This window comes from Gordionus sp. m RMFG-2023, chromosome 3 (assembly GCF_954871325.1).
Source record: "Gordionus sp. m RMFG-2023 chromosome 3, tfGorSpeb1-WG-v2, whole genome shotgun sequence".
Classification (NCBI taxonomy): domain Eukaryota; kingdom Metazoa; phylum Nematomorpha; class Gordioida; order Chordodea; family Parachordodidae; genus Gordionus; species Gordionus sp. m RMFG-2023.
Window position 1 is genome coordinate 11,340,499 of NC_088777.1, and position 12,585 is coordinate 11,353,083.

The window sequence follows — 12,585 nt, forward strand, 5'->3', positions numbered from 1 at the left end:
TAACTTTCTAGCAAAATTTATATTCCACGTGTGCCGTGCACTAATGGTGACATTTTTTTCTTTAAATTTGGGTTTCTAGTTTGAGAAAACTAATAGCCGATAAGATTAATCTCGAATTCGCGGGCGAAATTACAGAAATATGCATATTGTTTACTTCATCGCGAATTCGGACTAATTGTGAATGAGTGATTAGTTGCCAGTTGTCACATTATTATATATACCCGAACTTAAAGATTTACGTATTTTGCATAACTCTCCTAATTCCCGAATTGTACGCACAGATAATGCTAAAAAAAATGTAAAGCTAATCCTTCTCTTTTTTTAAATTTTTTTTTTGAAATAAAACAATACCACTTTAAAAATTTATATGGCCTTTATATCCTTTGAATAAATATTAATGTGGTTATATCTAGAATCTTTAAAGTCCTTAAATGAGAGCATTGGCGTAGACAAGGAAGTTATGGGACCAACACCCCCCCCCCTCCCATTCCCACACGTTATTCTTAGGTAAAATTTTGTGTTTTCATACTACCTTTTATAGTGATATCTAGAGAAAAATTTGCTTTTATTTTTTTAATAGATAAAATCTTTTCTTGATTTTATATTTCTATAAAATCATCCCAGAAATTTCTTCTTCTATCTAAAAAGGCGCTTCAAAAAATATAAATGAATAAACAATAAATTTTTTATTCAAATTTTTATATAGAAAAAATTTGTTATAAATTATTTAATAAAAATTTTAAAAAACAGGTTACTCCCCAAAGACGTTAAATTCCTAAGGAATGGACGTTTGACCTTTTCTATTTTCAAGTATACTGTAAACGCATATAGTATTAGTATTACTTTACTAAACAACTTAGCTCTTGGGTTAGTGATGCAAAATCGCTTCATTGGAACCGATTTTAAAAACGGCTAACTCAGTATTATATGCAGAAAAATATTAGCTAGCCTGAAGGTTTATAGATGGCACAAAGGTTTGGAAATCTATTAGCAAAATCTCTAGGCTTATGCAATATTTTTCTGTCTAAAACATTGAGTTAGCCATTTTTAAAAATCGGCCCAAATGAAGCCATTTTGGAATTGATATCAAATTTTTGGAAATATGACTCAATTCAAAATATAATGAGATTTTTTAATTTCTAAAAACCGAAAGGAACAATAATGTTCTATAAAGATCATATAATCATAAAGATTATAGAATCAAAGTAACCGTAATGTATTTAGGCCTATCTAATTTCTGGTAATTTAAAATCCGATATTTGAGATTTATTTAAATGCACGCTGTTATAGTATTTGTTTTATTTACAACTGGGTTCTGTTTATTTACTAGAATGGATTGATGAAAGTAAGTAGTAATCAATTACATATTGGGGCAACTAGACAACGCCTCTGTAATTTCAGTTATAGCAAGATGCCAATTTCTCATTTTGCTGCGTTTTTTTACTATCTTCCAAACTGGTTGTAGCACAAAAATGTGCTAAATACTCACTATCAGAGCTAATGCTCAAGCTGCTTGGCTGACTACACTCAAAGTGTGCTATCATAATTTTTATTTGATTTGTAATTCGTTAACACTTTTTGTGGATGGCGAAATAGATTGAAGAATTAATAAGTAAGACATTAAATATTAGCGCAAAAATATTAAGAACTTCATTTTTCGTTCTGATTTGAGGCTAATTTTGAGCATTTTTCCCTATTTACCAATAAACCTTTCCAAATTAAACTATCTACCAAGCAGAATAAAGCAATAAAATTTACTAATAAAGCACTACTTAACAGTTTGGTATAAGTTTCAGAATATGGTTGGCTAAAACTGCTTGAAGGATCAAAAAGTACTAGTCAGATTTGCGCAAATTATATTTAGTTCTTCTATATTTTTTATTCTGGCATGATGAAAATTTTTGAAATTTATTCTTACTTTGCTAATAGTAATAAAAAAAATTTTTAAATACTGTCTATCAAACGGATTCAAATAATAAGCAATTGAGTTAGGATTAATACTTTCAATTGTTCAACCAAAGAAGGGAGATATTACAAAGATATTATTTATTTAAAAAAGCAAAATATAAAATATCTAATCAAAATTTTCAGAGGTCGAAAATGGAAGTTTAACGGCGAGACCCCAAAAAAATTACTTACAACCCTCCCCTTATATACTGGCTAAGTCACTGATTGATAGAATATATATCAGTCTATAAAACATTAAAAATTTCGAGCATATAACCTCATATGATTGAGACGCAATTTAAAATAATCAATTTTTCGATGGCAAACGGTCATTTGAACATAAATTAAAAACATGAAAAACATAAACCTTGAATTTTACTGATGAAAATTGACAATTAATTTATGGGTAGGAATAACCGTAAATTACTATAAAATCTAAACAATATAGACAGATATAATAAGAGTATTTTATGGCACAAAGCATGTTACCTTTCCGATCACTTGTATTAAATCCTATCTTCTCCCTCCTTGTTATACTGAAATTTTGGCTACACGTAAATGTATGCATTTTTTTTCCGTTTTTCAATATAATATTACTCATTTTATTTTATTCAATTTATTTTTGTATTTTCTCTCAATTCTCCCCTGACCGTAATGACTCATTTAAATTTTTTCGGCAGCTTTTCTTTGCTATCTAGAAACCTGGGAACAATTTAATCGGTAAGTTTTAGCTCATATAATATATTGTATTATGAGAGGTTTTGCAAAATATGGTTTATTTTTAGTTCAAAACAAAAAAACTCCAAAATATTTATTTAAGGTTATGGATAAAAAAATTGCTCTTTGCCAATACCCCAACTTTGGGCCTATAGAATTATTATATCCTCTCTTAAACTAAGGTAATTATTGCCCTTTAAACATAATGAATTTTGTTTAAAAAACTCAAAAAGGAAAGCTTCCAAAATAGGAATTGGGGGGGGGCTGACCTAACTATCATATTTTAATTACTAAATAAAATATATGGTAAAATGGGTAAAGGTCCTATATGGGCGCTAGGATTAGTCTATATGAAATTATTAAGGTTAGATTTATATAGGAGCCCGAGGCACTATCTATTTAATTAATAATAATAATGATTATAGATGAGCTAGTACTCTTTTTTTAGTCCCTTATCTTCCAAAAATTGTTGATAACCTAGTGTTTGAATTAACTTCAAAACGAGTTCTAATAATTGACTTAACTAAGAAATAAAGCATATAAGGTTAAAATACTATTAAACTCTTCTACAACGAATGCATTTAGATTCGGTCAATGCCCTAGATGAAATAACGGAGAATTACTCTTTACCCATTATATATATAATTACTCCTACGGCAAACCATATCACGCAAAGAGCTCACCTTACTAGAATAGCTCAAACTCTGGCTTTAGTGCCTAATGTGAGATGGATCGTTGTAGAAGATACGAATGAACCTTCATCCAAAGTGGAAAATATTTTGAGAAATTCTCGACATCCTTATGCCCATTTGTGGATTCACAAGGAATATGTAATTATTTTGATTTACTTAATCTGATCACTTATATCCTTTTTTATTTTCATCTATGTTTAATTAGGGTAAGGAAGCTATTCTAATAAAATATATATTACGTATTTTAAGATACCTTTTTTACCATATCTTATTGATCCATTCACATCATTCTCATGAAATGGATCGTAAATATATTTTATTCCCTAGGCTGTAATCATATATGAATTATATATTTATAAAATTTAAATAGAAAAGTTCTCTACTAAGTCCTAATTAAGAACTCTTTAAATAAATATTATATCTGTAAAATAAAAAGAATGAAAGCGTCGGCCATTACAGAGGGTCCGTACAAAGAAACCTAGGTATAGCATGGTTGAGAAATGCATTTTATACCGGTCAGTTGTCGATATCGACCATTTATTCAAAGTCAATATCAATGAATGATGGTTTGAACTCAACATCCCCAGCTTTTTACACCCAAATGGCATCAAATTTTGAATACATGTATCGCAAATCTACTAATCCTTTCAATCTTAATAACCCAAAATATTTAGGCAATACTAATGTATGGCAAGATAATCTGGGTAATAAGAATGGGGTAGTTTATTTTGCAGATGATGACAATACATATGATCTGGACATATTCAATCAAGTTTGTTTTTTTTTAATAGAGAAATATAAAAGAAAGAAAGAAAATAATACTTATTTAAAATCATTCTAAGTGAAATAATGCTTTCAATTTTTAGTTTTCAAAAAAAAATAGGAAATAGTATTTCAAAATAAATGCCAATTTATTCAAGTTATAACAGATGATATTTGCATTATTTCGAGCTTAGATGAGAGATATAAAGAAGGTCGGGGTGTGGCCAGTCGCATTGTGTGGTGGAGTGTACGCTGAAAAACCTCTAGTGAAGGAAGGAAAGGTGACTGGTTGGTTAGTGGCTTACGCGAAGGAAAGACCTATAGCCACAGATATGGCTGGATTTGCTGTCAATCTCAAATTGTTGTTGCGAAATAAAGATGTTTACTTCATCGAATTGCATGAGTCTGGTTTAAAAAACTTTACATTTTATATATTAAAGAACCTGAAAGAAAGAAAATTATATATTATTTATTATAATTTGCCTAGGATCGCTCGAAAGTAATTTTGTAGAAAGATTAGTGGATATTCAAGATTTGGAACCGCTGGCGGACAATTGTACTAAGGTTATATTCTGATATAAATTACGATTTTTAAACAAAAAAAATGTATATAATTTCATAAAATACGTTTTTTCCTATTACTCCATAAATTAAATTTAAAATTATGACCGTTAATTTTTTTAAAAGACATTAATCCTATTTGTATAAAATTTTGCAGATTATTATAAAAAGGAAATAAGAATTGTATTTTGAATTGGTGTAATATTCGTCTCTCAGAAAATTAGCCCCCGGAAAAATATTTTTAGTAAAAATTCTAGGAAAACCCTCCTAGAAAAAAATACCAAAGCACTAATTAATAATTTCCACTAAAAAATTAATTAATTAAATATAAATTATTGTTTAAAATGGAAATAGAAATATTGGAATCAAATAAAAATAGGAAATAAAACAAGATTTTTTTAAAAAAGCAAACAATAAAACCTCGATTGCCAAAACTGTAAGTCATTAAAGTTAGCTCGTAAAGACGACAGGCGCGTACGCAGGAATTTGCTGTGGGGGGGGGGGGGGGGATAATTAAAAATTTTTTAAATAAATTTTTGTTATTTAAAATTATGAAGCATAAATTTATTAGGACTAATAACTATTTCTAATACACAATTTTAAATTAATGTGAATTTTAAAAATTAAATATATAAACCGGCATATGAAAAACTTTAAAATATATAAACCGGTACATAAAAAACTTTAAAATATAAAAACCACCGGCATATAAAAAACTTTAAAATATATAAATAGGCATATAAAAAACTTTAAAATATATAAACCGGCATATAAAAAACTTTAAAATAAATGTGAATTAAAAAAATATTAAACGGATATAACTGGCGGCATATGAATAACTATAAAATAAATGTAGAAATTTTTTGTGCCTTTAAAATTTATATATAAAGTATAAAAAATATAAATAAGTTTATTAGGTATTATTGTATTATGTGAATGAACTATTTTTAATTCATAGAGCAGCACTTAGCAACTGCTCCCAACCTTTTTTGGATCCCAAAAAAATGCTATGGATGCTTTGCATCAATTCAAACATATTTTAGATTTTTTTTTAATAAATGCCTGAAGCCCATTGAATTGCCCACTCATTGCACGAGCTCCATCATACACTTGCCCACGTATCAAATTTATATTAAGCTATATTTTTGAAAAAAATAATTTAATAATGTGAATAATTATTACTTTGAATTTTTCAAGATTGTTAAATATTACATCAGCTAAGGCCCAGTCATGCTTGAAACTGGGATAAATTGAAGAAACATCTCTTTTATAATGTTATTTGAGTGTCTATATATCGTGCGCAAAGTGACATCTGCTCAATGCCAGCAATGTCTGTGGTCTCATCTGCCAAAATTGAGAAGCATGGGGCAGAATTGATTTCAGTAATCAATTTTTCTAGAATGATATTATTGCAAACATCAATTATTTCATTTTGGATCCTAGGGCTAAGATATGTAGCATTTTTATTACTACTATTAATGCTCTCCATTAATGCAGAATCTCCTAATGCTTTAAATTTTATAAGGCCACGAAAATTACCTTCGTTATCATTATTATTGAAATTCAGGCTTCCTGAATCTAAATGGCCACGTAATGCTAATCCCTGCAACCCACAATATAGAATAGCCTCAATAATTAGTCTTATCTTGCATCTATTTTCTTTTGCAATAGTAATCCTACTTTTATCAATATGTGATGATATGGGAATCACATCCCCACTTTGAATTGATTCTTTTGAGGAAATCATCAGTTCACAACTTTTGTGATAATTTGTTTTTTGATGATTATCAAAAATTTCTCCAGCATCTTTGTATTTGTTAAATGGAGTCTTAACAAGGCTATTAAGCTTAACCAAATTTTTTCCAGCATATCTTGGACCAAACAGGACACATATCTTACAATAAGCTCCATTGTCACGGATAGAGTATAATAGCCATAACCATCTAGTAAAATAGCTGTTTTGAAATTTTAACTTTCTATTAGCACATACAGTTTGTGGATATTGAAAATTGAGGGGTGGAATATAAATCTATTATTAAATTAAATAAATTATTTATCATAGGTATCTTATCTTTATTACCTTTTTAAGAAGTAAATGTCTTTCTTCTAGGCTAATATTATCTTTATCCAAAAAATTGGCTATATCATATGGATGATCATTGTACTCTAGTTATGAGTATAATTCATTAAAATTATTTTAAAAAAGCCAAAATCTTTATTTAGAATAACCTTTTGATGGCTTTGGCTCTATATCCTGACTCTCAATTATTTTTCCAACAATTATTTCATTATTTGTATTTATTATGGCAGGGGTTTTAATTACTAAAAGAAAATAATAAAAATATGTTATAAAATTATTCATACCTTTTTGCTTTTTTATAAGATGAGGATGACTAGAATCTTTATCATCATTCGTGTTTTTAAAAAAATTTCTTATGTCCATAATTATTATTTGACTAGAAAAAAATGGTAGATAAATATTTTGCCGGTAAAAATTTGAAAATAGGACTAGGTAAACTTGAAATTGAAATTAATTGATAAAATAACTTCGTAAATGATTGTGATAAATAAATGTAATTAAATATATATTTGAATGAAAGATATATGAATAAAGATAATAAAAATAATATTAATATATAGACAATAATTTTTTTGAAAAATATATCTGACATCTGCATTTTTTGGCTTTGGGGGGGGGGGGGGGGGGGGGATTTGTACCCCTGCCCCCCCCCACCCCGCTGCGTACGCCAATGAAAGACGACTAATAATAAATGAATGCAACCAGGTTGCAATAGCTTGAATTAAATGATTTTTAGTTTTGAACATATGTTTTTTATCTGTGTTGACATAGAAATCCGGTTAATAATCATCTAATCAAAATTTTTCATAGAAGGCTAGGCAAATGGGGGTTTAAAAATTTTTTTATAATCCCCCTTAATAACTATTTATTGGTTCAAAGGCATTTATATGAATTCAGATTACTCGTTTCTTTCTACATTTCTTAAAAAGATAGAAAAGTTGTTAATAAATTTAAACTTAATTGTGACAATTATGAATGCATACTTCGTGGGATCTAAGAGTATAATATAATATTGTATCGAAAATTTATTTGTATATTTTTTTAGAGGTCTAGATTCTAGATCAATGACATAATGTCAATGATGTAGAAGTAGATATTATTCTCTTTTTAAGGAGAGATGTTACGTTTTGCATTAATAAAAAAACATAATAGAATACTATAAAGCGCAAGAATGATAATAATTAAAAATTTTTATTGGATGAGTAAAATATATGCGTGATAAATATTACTCATTATTCTCCTATAAAAAGATAGGATTAGATTAAGGTAACAGTGTTGTAGGTTACGGTTAATATAAATTTTAAATGAGTGTTATTGCAGTTTAAGGATTACTATTAGTACCTAAGAAAATACTATAGGCTTAAAATTTTATTTTCCTCGTTATAGGCATTCCTGGTTTTTGTTTCAAGACAAACACAATGTGTTAGTTTACATCAATTTGAAATCATTTAGAGGAGTGAAATTAAAAACCTTTATAAAATTTAGAATTAAAAATTTTAACCCATTTATTATTAATTCAAACTAGCTCATTTATATTTTTTTTACCATACGTTATTATGAGGCTGAATAATATTTGAAACATTAGCTTTATCTTTAACTTTCCTTTAATATTTGTGTAGTTATTGAAATATGGTGATACATGTCATATAATATATTAATTAATTTTATAACAGTTGATTATCAATTTAATAAATTTTTAACACTTAATTCTAAAAAAAAAAGATATTAGTATGGCATACACAAACACGGCAACCAAATCTTGAGCTAGAATCAAATTTCATAAAAATGTACAATGTATCCTCAAATAAAGATATTGAAATTTAATTTAAATAATATAAACTTAACAATCTCATGTATTATTAGTATAACAATATATTATATCGACTTGTATTGTATTAGATTTAAATTGTTCATAAATATATATAATGTATATACTGAAAAAATATTTTAAAGATACTTTTTGATTATTTTATAATGAGGTAATTTATTGTTAAAAACTCAAATTTTCAAACCCAGTTCATCATTCTTTTGGGAAATTTTATTTTATATTATATCATATTTTGCAAGCATTTTAATTTTCAGAATAACTAATATAACTTTGATAAAGATATTTTTAAAATAAAAAATGGCTAAAGAGCGAAATTTTGCCGAGCCCTAATTGGCAAACCTTATAAAATTAAAAGTTATAACTGATTTCAATCTTTTTTAATAGTTTTATAGTTGATTTTCAAAAACAAATATCTAATACTCTTTTAAATATTATTTTCGGAACGAGTGAGCAATTCACGGGGAGTAAATCCATGCATGGGACTGTTATTGGAAATAAAAATTTTATTAATTTTTCGTAAGGCTGTGTCCTTAATATTAATGGTATAAAATAATAAAATAGTGTTCTAAACAAGGACATGGAACGGAATGTTTCGCGAACGGAACTTAGCATTCCAGAATCTTTCCGGAACGGTCCTGACACGTTCCTAAAAATTTATATAAATTTCTAATTTATTTCTATAATTAAAAAAAATAAAAAATTTTAATCCATCTAACAGTTGCATAATCAAGTTCCTTTTTGTTAAATAATAATAAATAATAATTAATAATATTAACTAGCAAAGTAATAACAAGCAAACAAGTAGTAGGTTAAAAAATTAAACAGAGGGGAAACATTTTTATCAAATTAAAAAATTTAGTTAACTATTTTTTTTTATGGAAAATTTTATTTTTTATAGTAATAAAAAATCATCCAAAGCCAGGTAAGTGTTGAACGTTGTTTTTCGACACTCAAATTTATATTAACACACCAAAGGACTAATATGAATTATTATCCTTTAAAAAATATATATTGATTCATTTAATAATTAAATGAAGATAAACTAAAATGTGATTTAAAAAATATATTTAGATATTTCTCTAGGAAAGTTCCGAAAAGTGGAACGAGCAGAGCAGGAACGGACCAATTTATTTTGGCCGGAACGGGAACGCAAAAATGCCCTTATTCCGGGTCCCTGGTTCTAAATTATTTTTCATGATTTACAAAAAATTTTTTTTAGATAATAGAAATAAATAAATTTAATCAAATTTTGCTTAAAATTTATGAATTTGGGTAATTTTATGAAAAACTAGTAAATAATATAGGTTGTTATTTTTCATATTTTATTATCGTTTTTTGGTTTTTTTGGTTATTTTTTCTTTTTTGTTTTTTTTTGTTTTCCTTTATTTTAATTTTTACCAACTTTAAGCAAAAATTAATAGTAGATTTTCATGTTTCATAATTTTATGCAGTTGGCGAAAATTTATAAATTTAAAGGGTTTTTTTTCAATATTTTTCGGACACAAAAATAAAAAATATTTGTTTAAAAAGAATGTGATTTTTTTTTTTTAATTTATAAGTTATTGTCACATTCTTATGGTTTGCAAATGACTTGAAAAGTCTTTCAAAAAAGTGCTTTGAGTCTCCACTCTCCTCGAGTAACTTATTTTAAATATTTTTAATGCCCATTTTGTTTGCATAGATTGATGTGATATTCAAACTTTAAAAAAAAGAAGTTTTATTTATATAATATGAGTTAATAAATTTTAAAAAAATCCGCAAGGTGTCCAATATAAATAGGAATTATATAAGCGTATAATATATTTTTAGTAAAAAAAAATTTCCTAGAGTTATATCATTTAGAGAAAAGCGGGCTCAATATATTCCAGGTTATATTACCATTGTTAAGTACAGAATTCGATAGTTTTTTTAAAGATTTCTATGAAGTTTTGATATATAATATAGAGAATAGAAAAGAGAGAGTTGAGAATTTTTTATTCTAAATATCTTGGATTGGGAATCAAAAAGATTTATGAAATTTCTGGGTCAATTTGAAAAATCGGATATTGGGCGTAAAATTCGAATGACAGGTCATGATCTTAATTCAGGATTTTCAACTTTTTAGAATTCAAAATTGGTACAAATAGTTTTTGTAGACCAGAAATCTGCAAGGCCAGGCCCGACTTGGCCAATTAATGTTTTTTGCATAAGTGGCCGGGTCTGTTATTAAAATGTTTTCTAGCATATCGAGATCCAATATTTTTTTTTATAATTTACCTGCCCAGTTTGTTAAATTTTTTTACAAAACAAGCTCAGACCGTTTAATTCTTTTAGACAAATTGCTCGAGGCGGCCAAAAATTATCCTATTATCTTCTACCGAAATAAACGGTTCTGTCTAAGACCTGATACCAAGTTCGTAGACCGTTAGCATTATCTAGGGACAGTGGCATCAATGACCTTTACAATCTCGAAGGTAGGGGAGCTTATTTTTTAGAAAATATTTTAAAAATTATAATGTTTTTAAGATATTTTTTTAAAAAAAGTATTTTGTCAAAGCTCTAAGATCTTTGGTTTTATATCACACATAAATTCATTCATTCATTTAGCACGTTACTAGTCCTGAACGTGAATTATGCAACCTCCTCATATAATCGCACCGGTTTTTTTTGCAAGGAAGTCGAAAAAATTTGTTACAGCTAGAAAAATATAAGATACTAAAAATCTCTTCCTATTTATTTGTATAAATATATACAAATTAAATATTAGAAAGTGTAACAAAATATAAAACGTATCTTTTAAAACGGAATATTTCAAAATGATAAAGATTGCCTCTTTTTTTTGCATTTACTATCATAATAAATTCTTGCAATTATTATTTTCCAATCCCACTATAATTCTTTAAAAATATTTTGACCACCCATAGCTAAAAACCTGTTTAAATTATTTATGTTTTCTTCCATTTTTAAATTGTAAATCAAATCAATTAAAATCTCACATATAAATAAAAATAATTAAATTAATGAATCTCCCTTTAATTAACCTACGATAAAATTTATACTTTGTTAATTTGAAATTAAACTTTTCATCCTTTAAGGTTTAACAGATCTACCTAGATATTCCCTATGTCCATCTAACTAGGATAAATTAGGTTAGGTGAAAAATTAAAAATAGGATCTACACGTTTGTAGGAAAGCCCTACATACTTGTACACGCAACATTCCGAAGACTGTCGTAATCGCCCATAAGCTGAGACAAAAAAAATTAGAATTGGGTATATATTTAACCACTTTATGGGATAGGGAAAGAGCTATTTTTAATTAAATGCCTATGTTAAATTATTAAATTCTGTTGGTGTTGATTAGCATTATGAAAAATTTAAAATTTTTATATTGTGTTGACCATCTAAGATATATATATAATTAAATAAATAATTAATAAATTTTTAATAAATTTTTAATCTTGTATTTTGTAGCTTTTTTATCTTGCTACTCCACTGAGATTCCCAATTCATTTTACCTGAAAAATCCTAGAGTCCATCATAAAGATGAAAATTTTTTTTTATGTAATTAAGAGAAAAAAATGAGTGTGAAATTTTTAAGTAATAATATAAAATGTAAAGAAGCAAGAATATAAAAAAGATCATCATTAAAGCTATAAGAATACGAAACGGTAAAGTGAAAACTAAAATAAGATTTATATAAATAAAATATATGCTAAGAAATATAAAGGTTGCAATATTAAATATTTATGTAGATAAAAAAATTATCCATATAAGAATATAAAACTGTAAAGTGAAAACTAAAATAATATTTAAATATAAACAAAGAAATATAAAAAAAGGTTGTTACAATAAATATTTACGTGGTACTTGATAAAAAAACGTTTAGATACAACAGAAAAACGCTAGATTTTTCTCTAATCCATCAAACTGTATATTTAAAATAGGGGAAAATGAGGAGATTTCACAAGTTTATGGGTAAGAAGCCGCACATACTTGGGAGTATTACTTCAACGTCTG

General features: G+C 26.9%; 2 protein-coding genes across 2 annotated transcripts; one reads left to right on the plus strand and one right to left on the minus strand.

Annotated features, from left to right (window-relative positions):
- The first annotated feature begins 3,239 nt into the window (after positions 1-3,239).
- LOC135926721 (galactosylgalactosylxylosylprotein 3-beta-glucuronosyltransferase 3-like) lies at positions 3,240-4,694 on the plus strand. Its single transcript, XM_065462653.1, has 4 exons — positions 3,240-3,494; positions 3,793-4,128; positions 4,313-4,526; positions 4,606-4,694. The coding sequence occupies exons 1-4, from the start codon at positions 3,240-3,242 to the stop codon at positions 4,692-4,694; spliced, it is 894 nt and encodes a 297-aa protein (XP_065318725.1).
- Positions 4,695-5,946: 1,252 nt separating this feature from the next.
- Positions 5,947-7,122, minus strand: LOC135926723 (uncharacterized). The gene is made up of 4 exons (XM_065462654.1): positions 7,044-7,122; positions 6,909-7,001; positions 6,760-6,845; positions 5,947-6,708 (listed from the first exon to the last, which is right to left on the minus strand). Exons 1-4 carry the CDS (start codon positions 7,120-7,122, stop codon positions 5,947-5,949), a joined length of 1,020 nt encoding a protein of 339 aa, XP_065318726.1.
- Positions 7,123-12,585: the final 5,463 nt, after the last annotated feature.